This window comes from Pelodiscus sinensis, chromosome 16, assembly GCF_052426305.1.
Source record: "Pelodiscus sinensis isolate ZL-2025 chromosome 16, ASM5242630v1, whole genome shotgun sequence".
In the NCBI taxonomy this organism is placed as follows: domain Eukaryota; kingdom Metazoa; phylum Chordata; order Testudines; family Trionychidae; genus Pelodiscus; species Pelodiscus sinensis.
The window spans coordinates 35,170,175-35,192,188 of record NC_143067.1 but is presented as its reverse complement, the minus strand read 5'-3'; the positions used below and the strand labels follow the sequence as shown (position 1 = coordinate 35,192,188).

Below are 22,014 nucleotides of genomic sequence, written 5' to 3'. Positions count from 1 at the left end.
TTATTAGATTAAAATATTGTGAGGTTATGCTGTTTTAGGGTGGCCATATTTCCCTGAAAAGGGGGCACCAGGTAAAAATACTTGTATTCAAGCAAGTTCAGTGGCAATCAGAGCTCCGCTGTACAAATGCTCAAACTGACATCACATTGACTGAGTCCTTATTAAAAAAGAAATATCGTGTAGCTGGAGTCGTTTTATTTACCTTCTTATCTGTAAGGTTTGCACGGGGAGAGGTGACACACACACAGTCCCGTAACCTCTCTCACATAGGGATTGGGGGACGACGACTGATAGACCTTGCCCAGTGCTTTCCACACTTCATGCCTGGCTGGACCCCAGGTTGGAACCGACCCTACCTGATGCTGTGTCTTTTCAAGGCAACACATGGGAGACAGGCAGGGTAACAGCCCCTCTTCACAGATTTCTGGCAGGCTTCTTAGCTGATAACTTCAGTTCCATGAAGCTCTTTGAATAATTACTTAATGGTTAATAATTAATATCAATGATCAGCTTAGATATATGGTTATTTACATTTACCAGATAAAGCTGCCGAGGAGGTTTGACTTTTAAATATTACTTAATTAACAAAATAAAACAGCCACAAATTCACCAGAAAAATACTAATTCCTGTTATAGAAAGAAGTATCTGTACATAAACCTGTACCTTCAAAATTTCCTGTTTAAAAAATGTCAATTTAAGTTAAAATTAATTTAACCATGTGTCTCATAAAAATAACTACATTAGTCTAAATCTTTATTTGTAATTCCAGAGTAAAGTAAAGATAAACTGGACTTTCTAATTCTCATCTTAGAAGTATGTCTCTCTGCAAAATAGAGAGAGAAATCCATCTGTCTTGGGTTGCCTTGTTGTAAGTAGGTTTCTAAGCTATGGTGTTTCAGATCCAGAGCTGAGATTTTCTTTGTGTATCGGCTAATAGAAGTAATAGAATCATAGCATCATAGAATCCTAGGGCTGGAAGAGACCTCAGGTCATTGAATCCAGTCCCCTGCCCAAAGCAGGACCAACTCCAACTAAATCATCCCAGCCAGGGCTTTGTTAAGCTGAGACTTAAAAACCTGTAGGGATGGAGATTCCACCACCTCCCTAGGGAACCCATTCCAGTACTTCACAGTGCTCCTAGTGAAATAGTTTTTCCTAATATCCAACCTGCACCTCCCTCACTGTAACTTGAGACCATTGCTCCTTGTTCTGCCATCCATCACTACTGAGAACAGCCTCTCTCCATCCTCTTTGGAACCTCCCTTCAGGAAGTTGAAGGCTGCTACCAAATCCCCCCGCATTCTTCTCTTCTGCAGACTAAATAAGCCCAAATCCCTCAGCCTCTCCTCATAGGTCATGTGCTCCAACCCCCCTATCATTTTAGTTTCCCTCCGCTGGACCCTCTCCAATGCATCCACATATTTTCTATAGTGGGATACCCAGAACTGGACGCAATACTCCAGTTGTGGCCTCACCAGTGCTGAATAAAGGGGAATATCACTTCTCTAGATCTGCTGGCAATACTCCTTCTAATGCAACCTAATTTTCCATTCACCTTCTTGGCTACAAGGGCACACTGTTGACTCATATCCAGCTTCTCATCCACTGTAATCCCCAGATCCTTTTCTGCAGAACTACTACTTAGCCATTTGGTCTCCAGCCTGTAACAATGCTTGGGATTCTTCTGTCCCATGTGCAGGATTCTGCACTTGTCCCTGTTGAATCTCATCAGATTTCTTTTGGCCCAATCCTCTAATCTGTCTAGGTCACTCTGAACCCTATCCCTGCCTTCCAATGTATCTATCTGTCCCCCTAGCTTAGTGTCATCTGCAAACTTGCTGAGGGTGCAATCCATGCCCTCAGCAAGGTCATTAATAAAGATGTTGAACAAAACTGGCCTTAGAACCAATTCTTGGGGCACTCCACTTGAAACCAACCGCCAACCAGATATCAAGCCATTGATCACTACCTTTGGTCCCAACAATCTAGCCAGCTTTCTGTCCACCTTATAGTCCCTTTATCTAATCCATACTTCCTTAACTAGCTGGCAAGAATATTGTGGGAGACAGTAGCAAAAGGTTTGCCAAAGTCAAGATATATCACATCCACTGACTTCCCCATGTTGACAGAGCCAGTTACCTCATCATAGAAGCTAATCAGATTGGTCAGGCATGAATTGACCATGGTGAATCCATGTTGACTATTCCTTATCACCAGGGCTCGCCGAACCGCGGCGAGCCCTGCTCACCAGCTGCGCTGTCCGGCGATCTATGCATGCGCAGATCGCCTGAACCCGGCTCTTCCGGGTTACAATCTACTCGCCCATGGCGAGTAGATTGTATTATTTGTCGAGCCCTGCTTATCACTTTCCCCTCTTCCAAGTGCTTCAAAATGGATTTCCTGAGGATCCCCTCCATGATTTTTCCAGGGACTGAGGTAAGGTTGCTCTGTAGTTCCTTGGATTGTCCTTCTTCCCTTTTTTAAAGATGGGCCCTACATTTTCCTTTTTGCAATCATCCGGGATCTTTCTCGATCTCCCTGGCCAAAGGCTCTGCAATGACATTTGCCAACTCCCTAAGTACCCTTGGATGCATTAAATAGTTCTTAACCTGTTCTTTCTCCACCACAAGCTGCCCACCTACTTCCCATGCTGGTGCATTAGTCTGGGAGCTGCCCTTGTCTGTGAAGACAGAGGCAAAAAAAGCATTGAGTACTTCAGCTTTTCCCACATCATCTGTCACCTCCCTCATCTAGTAAGGGCCCTACACCCTCTCTGATCACTCTCTTATTGCTGACCTTATTGTAGAAACCTTTCTTATTACCCTTCACTTCCCTTGCTAGCTGCAATTCCAATTGCGCTTTTGCCTTCCTGATTACTGCCCTTCATTCTCGAGCAGTATCTTTATATCCTCCTTAGTCATCTGTCCAAGTTTCTATTTCTTGTAAGCTTCCTTTTTGTGTTTAAGCTCACCAAGGATTTCCCTGGTAAACCAATCCAGTCGCCTACCATATTTGCTTTTCTTATTACGGAATGGGATGGTTTCTTTCTGTGTCTTTAATAAGGCTTATTTCAAATATTGTCAGCTCTCCTGGACTCCTTTCCCCTTCATGTTAGCATCCCAGGGGATCCTGCCCATCAGTTCTCTCAGGGAGTCAAAGTCTGCTCTTCTGAAGTCCAGGGTGTATATTTTGCTACTCTCTTTCTTCCTTTTATCAGGATCCTGAAATCTACCGCCTCATGATCACTGCGTCCCAGGTTGCCACCCACCTCCACTTCCCCTACTAGTTCCTCCCTGTTTGTGAGCAGTAGGTCAAGCTGCGCATGGCCCCTCGTCAGTTCCTTCAGCACTTGTACGAGGAAGTTATCCCCAACATTCTCCAAAAACTTCCTGGATTGTCTGTGTACTGGTGTTCTGGTCTCCCAACAGATGTCAGGGTGATTAAAGTTCCCCAGGAGAATCAGGGCCTGCGATCTGGAAGCTTCTCTTAGTTGTCTGAAGAAAGCCTCATCTACCTCATCCACCTGATCTGGTGATCTATAGCAGACACCAAGGACAACATCACCCCTATTGCTTCCGCCTCTAAACTTAACCCATCGACTCTCAACAGGATTTTCTCCCTTTATGTACTGGAGCTCTGAGCAATCATACTTCTCTCTTACATAGAGATAGAGTAATAGAGATCTAGAAGGAAAGCTGAATAAAGTGTTGTCAGGGGGTACGCCCCTGACGGGGGCTGGTGAACCCCTTATACTGACCCGCGTCTCATTCCGGGCCCATACCGCACCCCAAAGTCTCCAAAAGTTCAGGCCCCTCTATCAGGGGATATACGGTATCAATGTCCCAACACAAAGTCCAGGCCCCTCTATCAGGGGATATACGGTATCAATGTCCCAACACAAAGTCCAGGCCCCTCTATCAGGGGATATACGGTATCAAGGCCTAGTCCCTCTGAGGAGCCTCTCCGGGCCCCAGGCCTGGTTATCCGGGGGGGGGCCTGCGTGGTAGGGGGACCTGGGCCCTCCCTCTCCACCGGGTCCCAGCCCAGGGCCCTTTAGGCAGGGTCTGTGGCTCCTGCCGGCTCGGCGGGGAATCCGGCCGATACACGCCGAGCCAAATTTTGTATCCCCTGCCCTGGGCTGCTTCCTACCACGCTTCTTTGGTGTCTGGGTCCAGCACTGGCAGTGACTCTAGTCCTAGCGGCTGCACAAACACTGGCCTGGCTTGGTCTCCTCCTTCCCCCAGCTGACCTCCTGCCTGCTGGGTTCCCTCTGCCTTTATACCTGGCCTCTGCTGGGAGCATGCCCAGCAGGGCCGGAAGGGCGGGGCCCTCTCAGCCAGTTGGGCCTGGGCTACTCCCAGCCCTGCAGTGCGGGGCCTGTTCGCCCCGTCACAAGTGTATTAGTGTATGTTTGACTGTTTAAAGTCCTACTCAAGAACTGGGTTTACACGATGATGTCAGGTACCAATACTGCTTCCTGATATTATTATTTTATTATTTTTAATTAGAAATACATTGATTCAATAAGAACTTGTAATACCATGTGTACACATTTCTCCTTTTATCTTTCTTACTGTACCATGCAATTATGCTTACATTATCAATACTGATCCATAATATCATCATTGTTAGGTTTTCTGTTTTTCCATTGTAAAATCTCTAGTTTCCTTAACTCTGAGCTAAGATTTGATATAAGATGTTCTGGAGATGGAAGAGGAGTGATGAATTTCTGAGGTCTCGGAAAAACCTCATCCTGATAAGATCTGTGTACAGGCAGTCCCCGAGTTACGCGGATCCGACTTATGTCGGATCCACACTTATGAACGGGGCTTTCTCGCCCCGGAGCTCGCAGGCAGCGGGACCGCCCAGAGCACAGCAGAACCGCCACCTCAACCTCCGGGGCGAGAAAAGCTTCTCCGGGTGCCCCTGGTCTGCTGGGGACTGTCTCCAGCAGACCAGGGACACCTGGAGCAAAGCTGGGGAGGCGGAGGGATCCCGCGCCTCTGAGGCTTTGCTCTGGCAAAGCCTCAGAGGCGCGGCACCATGCCGCCAGAGCAAAGCCTCAGAGGCGCGGGACCCCTCCGCCTCCCCGGCTTTGCTCCAGGTGTCCCTGGTCTGCTGGAGACGGTCCCCAGCAGACCAGGGGCACCGGGAGCAAAGCGGAAGCGGCAGCGGCAGCAGCGGCAGGGTCCCACGCCTCTGAGGCTTTGCCAGAGCAAAGCCGGTGCGGCTTTGCTCCCCGTGTCCCTGGTCTGCTGGGGGGGGGGGCACAGCTAGTGCACCCCCCCCCCCAGCAGACCAGGCTTTTGTTGTGGACCCTGGGGTAGAGCAGCTGGGGTGCTGCCGGGTTGGTCCTGCAGGGACCTACCTGGCAGCCCAGCTGTTCTGTCCCAGGCTCGAGATTCAGCCGCTGTTGAAACTGATCAGTGGGTGATTCCAGGAATCTGGGGGCAGAGCAATTCTGCCTCCAGCTTCCTGTAGTCAGCCCCTGGTCAGTTTCAGCAGCAGCGGCTGAATCTGGAGCCAGTTCCGACTTACATACAAATTCAACTTAAGAACAAACCTATAGTCCCTATCTTGTACATAACCCGGGGACTGCCTGTATCTGTAAGGTAGATAGATAAATACATGAAAGGTTGTGATACTATGATGATACTCAAATACTGTGGTGAAGCTAGTCTGATAAGTACCCAAGATGCCATTTGACATTTTGAATTAAGTGAAATGGTCACAAAATTGAAGTTAGGGGGGAAGAAAGAATATGTGCCAGATTCATTACAAATGTTGTGCATGCTTTTACCGCACACAGATGTGCTGAGCTAGAGAGGTTCAGTAGAGTGCTCTTCGCCAGGTCAGTGACCTGCTAACAAAAATTCAGCACTGTGATCTTGACATATCAGAGACTCAGACTAATATCAAGTAAAAATATATCTTGTATACTAAATCTCTGTGGTAGCTTTCTAGTACAAATGATTTGAATATTGGCTGTATGTTTCTAAAGCATCCACTGACTGTCTAGGTTCTATACAACACGTATCAAGCCAATTAAATTCAGTAGGACCCCAAAATGGCCACCAATAGCAGAATTATTTATGAATTATTAAAAAAAGTTCATTATTACCAAACCAACTGTTATGTAACTTGTATGGGTTTTCTCTTGGTTTACTTTTTTTATATTCATTTTTCCTCCCAAAGAAAGAAGCAGTAGACAATAAAATGCAATTTGGTTTTATCTAGTACTACTTGTTCTCTAAATATCCCAAACTCTTTTTTTACAACTGAGTTTGTTTGGCTGTGTCTAGACTACACCTCTCTGTTGACAGAGAGATGTAGATTAGGCACATTGAAATTGCTAATGAAGCAGGGATTTAAATATCCCGTGCTTCATTAGCATAAACATGGCTGCCACTTTTTTCGAAATGGGGCTTTTTTGAAAAAAAAGGCAGTCTAGACGCGGATCTATCGAAAATAAACCTAATTTTTTAAGGAATACAGGATCTGTTGAAAAAGTGTTTATTTTCGACAGATCCGCGTCAGACTGCCGTTTTTTCCGAAAAAGCTCTGTTTCAAAAAAAGTGGCAGCTATGTTTATGCTAATGAAGCATGGGATATTTAAATCCCTGCTTTATTAGCAATTTCGACATGCTTGATTTGCATCCCTCTGTTGATAGAGGGATGCAGTCTAGATGTAGCTTTAGAGACAGGCATAAGTATTGCAATAATACCAGACGTAAGTCTTAGGTGCAATGAAATCTTTAACTGGGTATCCAGTTGTCTTCAGCTGTAAAGGAATGTTTTCACTTTTTCATCTTATCAGAATGCCTGGACTTCTAACAGTATTTTATAAAGCAAATTGTTGTCATAATTTCTAGACACTGAGCATTTTTTTAAACAATTGTTGCTTCATATTTATGTTGCAGATGTACCTAAAGGTTGACCAAGTCAGAGCTCTATTGAATTAGGTAGATACAGGCATGCAGAAAAAGCTTCTAAGTGCGCCCCCTCCCCAGAAGACCAGGCTTTTGTTGTTGACCCTGGGGTAGAGCAGCTGGGGTGCTGCCGGATAGGTCCTGCAGGGACCTACCTGGCAGCCCAGCTGTTCTGTCTCAGGCTCGAGATTCAGCCACTGTTGAAACTGATCAGTGGGTGATTCCAGGAAGCTGTGGGCAGAGCAATTCTGCCTCCAGCTTCTGTAGTCAGCCCCTGGTCAGTTTCAGCAGCAGCGGCTGAATCTGGAGCCAGTTCCGACTTACATACAAATTCAACTTAAGAACAAACCTATAGTCCCTATCTTGTACGTAACCCGGGGACTGCCTGTAGTCTAAAAGACAAATCATACATTCATCAGGCAAACATAAATGTTGCACTGGTGCATGTATGGAGAAGACAAAAATAACAAGGTATGTGCCATTTTTACCCAATCACACTGCCTGCCCCACCATTATTAGATTGCAGTTCACTATATATTTCATATATACAATAATAGGAATCTAAAAGTTAAGAATTGCCATAAGAATGGCCATATTGGGTTAGACCAATGATTCCTCTAGCCCAGTATAGTATCCTGACTTCCAACAGTGGCCAATCCTAGTGCTACAGAAGAAATGAAGAAACAGGCAATTGTGGTTTGATCCATCCCCTGTTGTCTGCTCCCAGCTTCTGGCAAACAGAGGCTAGCGACACTCATAGCTAGGGATAGCATCCCTGCCCATCCTGCTAATTGATGGACCAATCCTCTATGAACTTACTACTTTTTAAAACTCTTTTGTAGTTTTGTCCTTGATAATTTTCCTGGGCAAAAAGTTCCACAAGGTTGATGGTGCATTGTGTGAAACAGTACTTCCTTTTCTTTATTTTAAGTCTTCTACCTGGCAATTTCATTGGGTGACCCCTAATTCTTGGGTTACGTGAAGAAATAAATGGCATTTTCTTATTCACATTCTCTTTACCACTCTGGATTTTATAGACCTCTATCATATATCCCCACTTAGTCATCTCTTTTTCATGCTGAAAAGTTCCAGTCTTTTTAATCTCTCCTCATATGTTGCCCTTCTCTGTATCTTTTCCAATCCTAATATATCTTTTTTTGAGATGGAGTGACTAGTTCTGCATGCAGTGTTCAAGATGTGGGCATACCATGCATTTATATAGAGGCATTATGATAGTTTCTATCCTTCCTTTCCTAATAGTTCCTAACGTTAGAGGGTTGGGGTTTTTGTTGTTGTTTTTTTTATTGCTACTGCACATTGAATGGGTGGATGTTTTCAGAGAACTATCCACAATGACTCCAACATCTCTTTCTTGGTAATTTAGGCACCATCATTTTGTATATAGTTGGGATTCTGTTTTCAAATATGCGTTACTTTGCATTTATCAACACTGAATTTCATCTGGCATTATGTTGCCCACTCGCCCAGTTTTGTGATATTTCTTGAGTAATTTTGTATCAATTGCCAATGTTTCCACTTCACTGTTTATCCTTTTTTCAAGATTGCTTATGAATATTTTGAACAGCCCTGGTTCCAATAGAGAACCCTGGGAGACACCACTATTTACCTCGCTCTTCTGAAAGGTGTCCTTTTATCCCTAGCCTTTGTTTCCTATCTTTTAATCAGTCACTGATCCAGGAGAGGATCATCCCTCTTATTCCATGTCTGCTAAAGTTGCTTAAGAGCCTTTAGGGAGGGATCTTGTATCTGGGACCTAGAGAATTTAAATGTACAAATCTAGTTCTTCAGTTCTGTGCATACCAAGACAGACGGACTGAGAAGAGAATAAAGCAATAGTAAAACAGTGCCTTTTGTCCCCATACTCACTCCCTTAGAGCAATCAAGGGGACTCATTGTGCATTACTTAATTTGTCAGTGACCCACAATAAAGCTCATTAGAATAATCAAACCTCAATGCTGCAAGGGCAGAGTCACTTTTGTCATGTCAGCAAATTGGCAGATAGCTGTATTCTGTTGGTGTTTGAGCTGACTCTAGTCATATGCTGCACCCGATCATCTTAACTATAAGTACCTCTAGAGCTCCTTAGTCTCCCCATGAGGACTAGACCTGTGCTAAGAATGAGCTGTATTGGGAAAACCCTAGCAATTCCAAATCACAATAACATGATTTAAAGCTAAAGCATCAGCTTCAAATCTACAGCGTCCACTACAAATGCCACTTTGCCTGTCAGTTTGAGTCAAATCGTTAATTGAACAACAGTTTTTTGCATATTGACGAATTATGTTGGTTTAAAAAAAGGATGCACTGAGATATTTAGTCCGCTACTCCCCCCCCCCCCCCCCCCCTTCCTGGAACTGCTGGGACTTAAGAAAAAAATAGAATAAACCAGAATTGCTTACTGGAATATTTTGTGGACTGCTGATCCCAGTTTGCAACTCAACAAATTGTCCAGTGGTCTTATTATATAAAGGTCGAGTTTGATAGTGGTCTGTTGCTAAGATGATGTAGTCGATATACTAACTGTGCCATATCTTTGATAGTCTTCAGTATATTTTCCATGCAGCATGAATCTTCAATTTCTAATTTAAAAACAACCCATAACATTTTCTCTTCCCCTCTCCCCCGCTTTAAAGTAAAATCTAAGCATGCATATGATTTTGGTGCTATAATGTATGGACTAACTCAGAACAATTTATTACTTTGGCATGATGTAGCCCTCATTTTTAATCTTTTCAGTTGTCTTTGACTCTTTTGCTTTGTTCTTCAGTCATCCATAAGAACTAAATGGATAACCTCTGGGGAGCTCACAGGCTATCTTGGTGGTTAAGATCTCTTGTATGTATCACCTTTGACATCACCACTCTATCCTATCTCCTGTCAAGTCCCCCAGAGAACACATGCCTTCTTAGATGCTTAGAAGCACCACTATTCCCTCAGAGGCATGCTTTTAAAAAATAATATATTAAAACAATAGCACAAACAATGGAACATGTAGTGCTGGGGGGAAAAAAGTTTGGTTCAGCAGGAACCAAGAGGTACATTTTTCAGAATTTTTGATTAATCAAAAAGTTGAAGGATACATTTTGGGGTTGAATAACATTTAGGGTTTTTTTACAGGGAATGTTTTTTTTCTGGACATTCTTAACCTGTTTTTAATAAATGCTAGTGTCACAAAACAGAAGAACGAGGGCAAAAGCAATCCCCTGTTTTGGGTACACAACTGGGATATAGGAAACTCGGGTTTGACTGCCTTCCCTAGAGCAGGGACTTGAACTCAAACCCTAAATTAATGCTTCAAGCCACCAGACTATTAGCTATCCTAGTTTGTGTCTTTCTGATTCTCCTTTCCACTTTGTATAAAATACTTACTAGACGTTGGACCAGAGAGAGAGTAACTGGGAATGACTATCACTGTAGTGATTAAGGCACTCACATGGAAGACCCAGGTTCCAATCCCTTTTACAATCAATTATGAATACAAGCGGAAGAGCTTCAGCAAAAGAGATTGAGAGATTCATCCCAGAATAGCCTAAATGCTGGTTGTCAGGACACTCTCCTTAGAGTGGGGGAAACCTGGTTAAAAATCCCTGCTCTGAAGGGATGACACTTGCCTCCAGAATACTAAACCCAGGCGATTTTATCTACAGAGAGAGCAAAGCTCTGAAACAGGGATTTTTAACATCGGTGTCCCTCTCACATTTCAAGTGAATACCCAAATAACTGGAGTATTGAGTATTGGAGCATCACTGTTTCTTACTCCTCCTGTTTGGCAAATGGAACTTTAGACTCCTTGTGATTGTAGCTCAAAAATAAAAGTGTGAAATTGGGTGTAAAATTCTATCAGTACAGGGAAAGGCTGGCAACTTCTTGTCCTTAGGAAAATGCTTTCTGTGATCCAGCTTAGTAAAAGAGTCTTCTACACAGAGATATTTTAGTTCACATCTATTGAAAGTAAAAGGTAGAACTGGAATCCAAATAGGTACAAATAGGGGTGGGGAAGGGTGGTTGATAAAAACTATGTAAGAGATACCTTTTCAAATTAGCTAACGTTTGCCGATTTTATCTTTCTGATTTTTCCCTCCCCCTCCTGTTGGGCCTATGGCAATGAAGAACAACAGATGGTTATCAGTCAAGAGTAACTAGGGAAACCACAAAACCTGCCCCAATTGCTATGGAGACAGCCATTTGTGTGTTTGGTATGCACTATTCGTTACATCAGCAACCGGGAGACAGTAAACGAAGGACGTTGTAAATACCATGAAATTGAAAGGGAATTTTGGTTGTGGGGGAAGGAAGGTCTTAAATTTTTGATTGTTTAAACATTGCTTTAAATTTGTGTGATGTGTATATAAAATGATGTTTGCCCCCCTAAATAAAAAAACCTGGGTAATTTTATTTACAGAGAGGGAGAAAGCACAAAAATCGGTAACTTTAAACTTCATAGTCTGCAGAATAATTATTTTTTTAAAAACAAACCTAATCTGTTACTTAACTTTTCTAACACAGAATGGTCTGAGTGTTGATCAAACCTGAACAGTTATGCCATGTAAATGAGTTGTTTCCACATAGTACTTTAACTATTGCTATCTCCAAAACCATATTGTCATAAAAAGATGCAATTCTGGCATAAGGCTCAAAATCTCCGAGGTATATTACAGACTGATCACTTTATCTCTTTCCCCCTTATAGACTTCTCCAACATTTTACCCTATTCAACCTGTATTTTAATGTTAAAATCAATTTATTTCATCCACACATTTTAAAAATATTATTCTTATAGATTTTTAATTTTTTGTTAGAATTCTTCAAAGATAAGTACAGTTAAGTATGACCAATGAAAATTGATTAAAACCAATGTTTCTAAAATTCTGTTTTTTTTAATATACCTGTTGATTATTGAAACTAAAATAATGGAAAGTGTCTACTTTCCTGCCCCATTTGTGGAGTTTTGTTACGTTTGAAACCCCTCTAAATGAGCAATCCTTCAATTCTAAGGCATATGTGTGAGGCCAGTTTTCTTCAAATTATTAATGTGCATAAGCATTTGCAGGATTAGACTCTAGATCTGGCCAGTGAATATGGACAAGGCTGTTTCTGGTGCTGAACTTCATAAATGCTGCATGATTGGAGTGCATACATTACAAGGGAAAAACACTTCTATCAAAATGAGTATGAGAAGTGATTGATTAATCCTAATTTTTGGCCTAAATTATTTTGGCAGTGGTCTTTTTACAAAAGGTACAGTTGATACACCTTCCCTTCAAAAATCTCAGTCTAAACAATGAAATATTTTAATGTGAAACTGAATTTGTTATTAACATATGTGAAATATTTTTAGTTGGTTAACACAAGACATGCTTCTGAGACATTAATCTGCCCTGTACACTTATATTAGTGAAGTTCTTTTAAATGAACAAGTGTTAGAATGTAATACTATTCTCCTGCTTCTGAATCACGTCAAATAGCAATGTGAAATACACGAAATAAAATGTATTAAATGAGAATAATTGCAAAGTATGCATAATAGTCCTTGTTAAATCAGAGTCAAGTTTGATTTTTTATCTAGGTTCCAGGCAGGTCATACATAGTGGAGACATTAATGAACCTAATGTTCTGTCTGTTCTTCGACTAGATCATTTGGATCATTGGATTCTATAGTGTCTTTATTAATGTTTGTACTTAAAAAAAATCTTCCTATATGATAAATAAAAAAAATATAGTAAAACAAAGTGAGAATTTAGCTTGATGATTCAGCAGTGCTTGATGGTTTCTTTCTTTCTGTAAATAGGACTGGTCTGGTAATTGCACAAAAGATAGTGAGTTCAGTTGCATTTGGTATCTGATTATAGAACAAAGCAACAGCGTTATTTGCAGATTGATTACCAAAATTATCAATTTATATTTTTGAATTGTAGGTGATTTTTAATGGTAAAATGAAATCAACAATTTGAAATTCTATTCTTTCCTTTAATGGAATTTGAAATTTAACTCTCTCCTTATGGTGAATAATTTGAAAATCCAAACATATAAACCAAAGTGTTGCAGTACTGTATCATGTATTAAAATTTAGCTTCATCTCTTGGTTAAATAACAGCAGGAAATATAAGGATTTACTAGCTATAGAGGTGTAGCATTGTTTTTCAATTTTAACAAAAGATGTTTTATCTGAATTTTGTATAATAAAACGCCAGTTTTAAAGACCAAATACATCAGTCACATAATTTGTTGGTCAGGCATAATTTCATAATTCCTGATGATAGGACTAGGAGCAATGGGTTTACATTACAGCAGGGGAGATTTAGGTTGTATATTAGGAAAAATTTCCTACCAATCAGGGTGGTTAAGCACTGGAATAAATTGCCTAGGGAGATTGTGGAATCTCCATCATTGGAGATTTTAAGAGCAGGTCAGACACATATCTGTCAGGGATGGTATGATGTTGCTTGGTCCTATCATTAGTGAAGGAGACTGTAATAGATGACATCTCAAGGATCCTTCTAGTTCTATGATTCTCTGATTCTATATTTTCTATATTTCTTATTGAAAACACTGAGTAGTAAATGTGTGACATGAAATTATACTATACATAAAACCATATTATACATATAATATGCCTGGTGTATGTTTATCGTAGTTAATCATGCCTCAGTGCAGAGGGATAGGCTAATGGTCCCCTTCTTGCCCTATATTTCTGTGATTTTTGTCATGTCTGTAAGGGTATGTCTACACTGCCACCCTAGTTTGAAGTTTAAATCCCTAGCCCGGGATTTAAATACTGTTAATCCTCCTCATTGCAGGAGGAGTAACAGTAGTTCGAATTAGGAGCTTTAATTCGAACTACCTAGCCCGTGCCACGTGTAGCCGCGGGCAGGTAGTTCTAACCACGGGGCATTTCAAAATGACGGTGCCCTGGGACATGCAAATAAAGCCTGGGATATTTAAATCCCGGGCTTCATTTGCAAGTTCGAATGACTACATTAGCCACCCTAGTTCGAACTAGGGTGGTAGTGTAGACATACCCTAAGCGAAGACTATTTCATGTCTTCAGTCACTAATTTATGAGCTTCAAGTGTTCCTGTCTCAAATGTTGCCCATATCGTGTGTAACTAATACATCTTTTCCTTGATAGCCAATTGTATTCTCTTTTTTTGGAATTCTTTTGTTATATCTCTATTGTTATTGTTGTTAGTAGCTAATTGCCTGTCATAGAAGTTCAGTTCCCTGGAGCCTCTTGGGTGAAGTGAGAGCAGCTATTTAATCACACATCTGTTGCAGGGTTTCCCATGCTCGCTGACGTCAAAGCAAGAGACACTTCAGACAAAAGCCCTGGATCCGAGTCCAGGGTCTGGTGTCTAATGTGTGAAACTGAACCATTTCAACATAAGCAAACACTTCACCCATAATAACCTGACCAAAGCCTGGCAGTTTGCAGTTAAATATGGCACGTCTTCCTCAGTCTCCTTCTTTGTTTCTACTTACGACAGTCTCCATGATGCATATTGTAAGCCACCTACCATTCAGAGGCTCCAGTAATACCCCAGAAAGAGTGTCTGGGTAAGCAGAAAGAAGCAGTTTGTTGCCTCTATTTTCGTTCATAGTCCAAATTGTTAAGAGTATCCAAATTTACTCGTTATTATTAGTCAGAATGGTACAATGTATTTGTGTGGAAGAAAGACAGGAGGCCATGGAAGTTTAATTAGGCTGAAACTTAATTCACTTATAATATCTGGAGATACCAGACAATATATTGTGCAGCACAGGAAAGAGGGGGTCAGCTCCCTACTTACAAGATGTGGGCATCCCAAACCTCTGTCCTTAGCCCCTTAAAGGGGAACAGGAAAAGGAGGGTATTGGCTACCTGTTGATGAGATGTGGGAGCCCCAACCTCCTCTTAACTTCCTTAAGGAATGCTTTCCTCCCAATCCTTTTCCAATTCATTTTGTTCAATTGTGTCCCTTCTGTGCCGAGTACCCGTGCTGGACACCCAGCCCACATTTGATGTAGTAAGACTATACTATGGTTTTCAATACATAGTATAATCTAATCCCCTTACTTCATCCCACAATCCCACAGGGTCCCAGAACAACTGTGAGGAAGCTGAGAAAACCACCTGGCTGTGGCCAGTCTGGGGTGAAGGAAAAATTTGTTCTCAGCCCTGCAGAAAGCAGGACAATTAGTATCATTCCCACCGTGGTCAAAAGGGAACCCAGTCCATTTGCCAGATATATGTATGGTAAAGAAGCTGCTTGGCTCATAAATGCCCCCCTGTATTTCTAGTCAGCAGGAAGGGCAATGCAGCGAACTTGTCCTAAACTGGCCCCGTCAGCTTATTGCCCTTCCCATCCACCCCTATGAACTTTCCCATTTCCCCCAGTTGCTATAAGGGAGCTCTGCAGAAGAAATCCCCTTTTCTTCCAATTAGCCTGCAAAGATAAAGGTTGATAAAGGTTGCAGTGGGCACATTTTATAGTGCCTTTCGTAAGATGCAGTCCAACCACTTTACAAGCGTTTCAAAATGTCCCCATGTGGTCAGTGTTGTATTCATTTCATAGGTGGGTAGAAAGTCAGGTGAAGAGCGACTTTCTAAAGGTCACACATCATGTGAGAGGCAGAACAGTGCCAGAGGTGATGTTCTCTAGTTCTCCGCTCTAACCATCAGCGACGCAGCCTCTCTTCATTATATTATTTTGGTAATTAAAAGGAGAAAAATCTCTCCAACAAATGTCTGAAAGCTGACACATAAAACTGTCACACAAAACTGATGCCATTTTCGAAACTTAGTTGAAAGATGATAATAGCTGACAAATGAGTATGTATGAAGTTATTTTTTGTGTGTGTTTCAACATTATGTTCAGAACTAAGTGATAAGAGGAGACAGCTGTGGTACGATGTGTATATTGGGGAAATGTGGCCCTACATTTTCTGGTTTTTTCTCTCTCTCTCTCTTTCTCGCTCTCTCTGACTGTTAGTTTATATAGCTTTTCTGAGTTCCTGATTTGTTTCTTTAAAAACACAATTTGTCCATTTTGAGTATCATGGGATATGATTGTTTTCCTGATCTTGCAAACAAGCCCATGATTAAATTTAAGATGATGATCAATCCCAGTGTCTTCGGAGGGATAATTCACATGCTTAATATTAAGCACATGAATAAGTGTCTGCAGAATTGAAACCTTAATCATTAGCAGATAAAACTAAAACATAGGTGACTCTGGTCCCCTTTTGTGTTCTCTAACCACTTAACCTGGCTGCCTTTCAGACACCATAGTTTGTTAGGAAACTGATATTAGTCCTAAAGAGCAGGATATAACTAATACAAAATGAGAGATAGCCACAAACATTTTTGGGCCTGATTCTATGAATATACTAGCTCTGTGAAGCATGTAAAGCTTACCTTAATTCTGTGAATTGTTCCAATGATTTAATAGACCCTCTCAGACATTAAGTACATAGCTAGTGTTGGATGGATTGGACCCATAGAGAGCTATATATGATTTGTTAAACACTTGTTTACCCTAAAATCCAAGCAACAGATAGCATTCTTAAAAAAAAAACCCACTGTTTACTTATACTCATATGACAAACAGAAAGCCTTCTGGTTTTCAATACATATATTAATCACTCTGGGCTTATTTACTTCGATCTGAGCACATTCGGCAGTAAAGTAGATAGCATTCTGTACCTCAATTCAAACTAGGCAGTACAACCTAATGAGTTTGAAAAGACTAGATCATATTGAGTTTCCTGAATTGTCGGTTAATGCTTTTTTTTTTTTAACATCAAATGCAAACCACACGTGAATTAGATGAATAAAGTACACGAGGAAGAAAGTGGCCAATATAAAGTTCTTAAAGACACACACAATGGAACTATGTTTTACTCTATTTTAACGCTTGTTACAGCAATCCTGACCCCTAAATTGTTACTAAGACCTTGTTCTAGTGAAGCAACAAATATTAGACATTTCAGAAACCACCAATTTATACAGATCCAAAAAATAGCCACTCAGCAACTCCTTCCTTCTACCCCCTAAAGATGCAGGGGTACGTGCATTGGTGGACGACTGATCCCCTTTAGATAATATTACATCTTTTCTTTCAGTATGAGGGATGCCGCTCAAAGATTTGTCAAATTCAAAATGTTCCATTAAGTTGTGAGATCCATGAAGAAACTTGACCTGTGTTTATGCTTGTAAGCATTTTGATAGCCTTGATAATCAGTATGATTTTTCATACACTTCAAATTGTAAAAAGCTTGGAGCTTACTGAGCCTGGTCCATTTCATTAGGACCATCTCAGCTTGGATAAATGTCACTTGGGCGCTAGATATATTCACATTCGGTATAATTTATATCAATTGGCTCAATTTGTACTTATGTGGTAATTCATGGAAAAGGTTAAAATGAATGTTGCTGTCACTTAGAACTTTAAATAAACACACATTTTCTACCTAAAAAGATGCTAACTATTTTTATTGTGTTGTAATTATTCATGGTTTATTTTTACTTTTAATGGAAGGTTGCTGGGTCAATGAATGGATTCTTAAATGTCTGTACAGCACAGAGCATAGATGACTATGGTCTTTCCTAAATATATCATCTCAGCACCAGTGCAAGTGTATATATGGGCACTGTGTATATAATATTGATAATAATTTTGTTGAATATGCAGTAACACTTATGAATATCAAAAAGAAGATAGCATCATTGTGCTAGATACTATACAGACAAGCAGAATTGACAGGCCCATCAACCTTAGAGTCTAGGCAAAGTACCAAGCGGAACAAGGGATGTGCATTCATATCTCTTGCAATGTCTATACTGTGTTCGAATGTGGGTATAGCTTACACAGTTGCATATAATACAGATTTATTTATGGTTTGTCATATAAATTATCAGGGACAGAGTGACTTACATCCTTAAATGTTACACTTCGATTCAAGCATTAGGAGCATAAAAAACTAATTTTCTAGGTGAAACACGCATGCACGTGCACCCTACATACTGTAAAACATATTTTCCTACATACTGTAAAATATATTTAAAACATGTATATTTGGGGGGAAATAAATGTGAAAAATCAATATGAGGTGTATTAAATTATAGTGGTTTTATAATAAAGTACTACGTTATTAAGACTGTAATTGTGTGTATGTGTGTTTATGCACACCATTTTTTAATATTATCTATCAATAGATTTCTTTCACTGATACAGCTAAGCAGAATCTGTATTTAGTCAAAAATCTTTCAATAGGATTGCCAGCCAGATGGGACCAGTAACAATAGAGAGAAGCCTCGAACACCACAGACATTTGGTGCTTAGAATAATAAAAAGACTATAAAATTAGATTAGTTGAGTCTAATTTGGAATTGGTATATTCCCCATGCACACTTGCAGCTCTTGGGCAGATAAAGCCTTGAGATTTAGTACTTTCAGGACAGAGGACTGAAACTTCCAGTAAAAGGGGAAAAAAGGCATTCTGGGAGGTCGCAGAGGGCAGTGGAGTGACCTCCAATGATTTACAGGCCTTTAGCTTAATGAAATTGTTTCAGTGACATGATGGTAAAAGCTCATAATGGATTGAATGCCCTAATGTAATGAAATTACTCCCTTCTGCCTTTAAAAAAAAGAAAGAAAAAAAAGGTGCAATTAATATTTACTGAGACCTGACAGGCTTCAGTGTGCTGTACTGTGCAGTTCTTTCAGACAGTCAGTGAGAAGAGACAGAGCAGCGTGGCAGGCTATGAGCAAGCCTCCTCCTGGGGGACGAGCAAAGACTGCAAGGGGGTGGAGGGACACCTCAGTGACAGGAAAGACTTGACCGGGTGCTTTAAGGCAGCTTAGTTACCCAGCAAGCCTTCATACTCTCCCTTCCTTCCTGCAGGCAACTGGACAACAACCAGATCAGCTGCATTGAAGATGGAGCCTTTAGAGCCCTGCGTGACTTGGAGATTCTGTGAGTTGACTTTGTGATTTCTTTTGTGTGTCTGTCTCTCTCCATGCTGCAGTGCTGATTAAATGTAAGGATGAGGATCTTTTTGTCTCCTTCTTACCCTGGCCAAAGTGTTGCAACCAGCAAAGTGAAATGTCTCACCTCCCCCAGATGGGGATTATGACTAATTAAGCTACAAAAGAGGACTTTTATGCTGATGCTCCTGAGGAGCATAGAAATTACCATATTTGTTGCTGTGCGAAACAGATGGGGTTCGGTAACATCCAGAGCCCATGCACTGTACAGCCAGAAGCCTATTCATATATGTTGAATGTGTTGTAAAGGATGGGTAACAGGTTTGGAGAGAAGAATATTTAGAAGTATCTTATAATTGACCTAGAATGTTTAAAATGAAATATAAAATAGAAATGTGAGGCGTGAGGAAGGGTCATACGGGACTTTGACATGTTTGCTCACAACATTGGCTTATGGGGAAGCTCCCAGTCAGAGAACCAGAATCGTGCCAAGTTTTGTTCTTGTTAAAGCTACAGTACCAAAAAAAAAAAAAAAATCACAGTCTCTAATGTTTTCCCAGTGTTTGGTAAAGCGTCTCCTTTGAATGGTTTTAGGGAAATAGCAGAATGGCAATAAGAATATTGATACTTGTTAAATTGGATTCAACAATGAAGCCTGCTTCTGAGCTATAATCATACAAACTATCGATGTGCACCATTACTTTTTTTTTGTCAAATCAGATAATACATAGAGTTACGTATCTAGGCATAGAGTACTTTGACTATTATGAATGTAGTTACTTTATCTGAGCAATGATGTGTTTTCTAGTGTCCTGCTTAACTAAACAAACTGGTGCAAAGGTTTCCTGTTGCTGGAAAGTTAATTCTTCCAAACCAAAAGCAGTAACACATCTTAAGATGTGTAATTCTCTAGTAGGGACAAAATAAGAAAGGAAGGAAGGAAAACAAACAAATAACCCCTTAACACCTGAAGTGGTGGTGAGAATGTTCCAGTACAGTAACTGCATATAGCAAAATACAGCAGAGAAGGCCCCATCAGCCTACCACAACAGGTTTTGCTTCTCTAGATGACAGCAAACAGTGGAATATTAGCTAGTTAAACTGTGTACATGCCTAGTGCAGGCAAGTTAAACTGGCAATGAATCAACACACAGAGCCTTTTGAATTATGTGGACAGGCAACACAAAAAAACAGTACAGGGAAAGCCTATAATAATAACAACCAAACTCCTCACAATTCAAGTGTGAAGATTGAATAGGAGGTTCTTGTTCTATCCTGCTCATTCTAAAACCAATGGGAGTCTTGCCATCAACTTGAATAGAAGGAAGATCAGATTGTAAATGGCCTATGGCTATTCCATGGTTGTTTGTTCCAAAGAGACATTTTAGATACTAATTGTCTATCAAGTTTTGAAGCCATAGAGTATAATGCATATAGTGTGATTGAGCTAAGACTGTTTATCTCTTGTGTTGAGATCATACTAGATATTTGAAGGATCTCCTAGCTGGAAACTTGTTTTGTGAAGAATACAGTTAGAAAGATAGAACCTTTCTTTTGAATTAATAACATTTGTTAGAAAAGGTAATAACATCCCACAATAACATCTTCCTTCTCTGCCAGATTGAAAGGATTATTGTGATTTTTTTTAAAGTCATAACTGGCTACCATAAGCTTGATCCAATTTTACACAAAGAATATGTTCAGCTCTAGTACTTTTTCTGATGGCATATATTTTCTTTATCCACGAATAATGCGTCAGACATTCACTGACACTAGATTGTGCCAATACTTTCAACAAAATAGTTGGCTAGCAAATTACATGACACTTTTACTATACTATCCTAAAAATGGCGGGCTATGAGCAATACATTTCTCTTTGCCATTGTTATCAGAGCTGATCAAATGTTGAATTAGTTTATCTACCTATCTGTCTATATTGGCATGATTCTGAACCATCCCCAAATCAATATAATTGTGGGGCAGAGAATCTGTTCTAACCCTGCTCTCTGTGTAGAATTGGCCATAATCACTTATTCTATTCAGTTTTAATTTACAACATATGCATGCTTCTGTGGGAAAAATTAATCTTAATTCTAAGAGAGGAGACAATAGATTGACGCTACTAACTAATTCTTAAGGTATCTTTCTTATAGGCACAAAATGCACAGTATTATGTTGCCTCCCCAGTTTGAAATTTTGTAAGCTCTTCAGGGCAATTTTGAGCTCTTCAAGTCTGTGAAACAAAAGGCATAACTTCCTGAATATTGTTATAAAGAATCAAAAAATTACCAACACTTGGGAAGAATGTTAACTATGGCACCAGGAGAACATCAAGTCAGCTCCTCCTAGTGCAGTCACCATTACATTATTGCATGCAAATATGTTCTCAGCTATAATGGGAACACAATAATTTTGGCAAATACTTTTCACTTATTATAAGCAATCCAAACAGTTTGCAGTGATACCAGATGATGCAATCTTCTTCATTTTTCTTTCTCTCGCAAATTAAAATATTGCAATCTTTCTCAAAATGTGCTCAAATTTATTTACATTGTAAGTTTTCTCCTAAATTGTAATCTCTTTGGGGCAGAGACCAAAGAGATTTTTGCAAGTTGCTCTACATAATTAGCTCATACTTAATTCTATACAGAACATAAATAAGTAGACTAAATCTAAGCAGTTACATCTCTTTATTGCATTTACTTCTGAAATTGAAACTCATCGGCGGAAAAGAAGAATTTGACGAGCTTCTCAAAGTAGATTTAGGAACTGGAAGTAAAATTGTGCAATTGTCTTTGAGAAGAGAGAGCCCGTGATCTGATTTTTTTTTTTTTTTTTTTTTTTTGAGGGGGAAAGGTAATTCGCTCTCAAGAAGAATTTCTGATGCTTATGTAAGAGCCTATTTTAGCACCAGTTCCTCTTTCCATGAGTAAACCTGTCATTATACTCTTTTCATTTATAAGCTAGCTCCAAACAAAGCAGAGTGAAAGTTAAAAATCGAGCAGTTATTGAAATTCATTTCAGTAAATAAAATATGGATTGATACAATATTGTGCTACTGGCTGGGATATCTATATCTTACTTAAGAAATGTGAT

The 22,014-nt window shown here is 40.2% G+C and overlaps 1 protein-coding gene across 1 annotated transcript in view; it reads left to right on the top strand.

Annotated features, from left to right (window-relative positions):
- SLIT3 (slit guidance ligand 3) overlaps nt 1-22,014 on the top strand; it is a 791,947-nt gene that overhangs the window by 448,479 nt on the left and 321,454 nt on the right. The window contains exon 6 of the mRNA XM_006115755.5: nt 18,836-18,907. Within this exon, the coding sequence (XP_006115817.1) occupies nt 18,836-18,907 (72 nt within the window). The remainder of the gene's footprint in view (nt 1-18,835; nt 18,908-22,014) is intronic.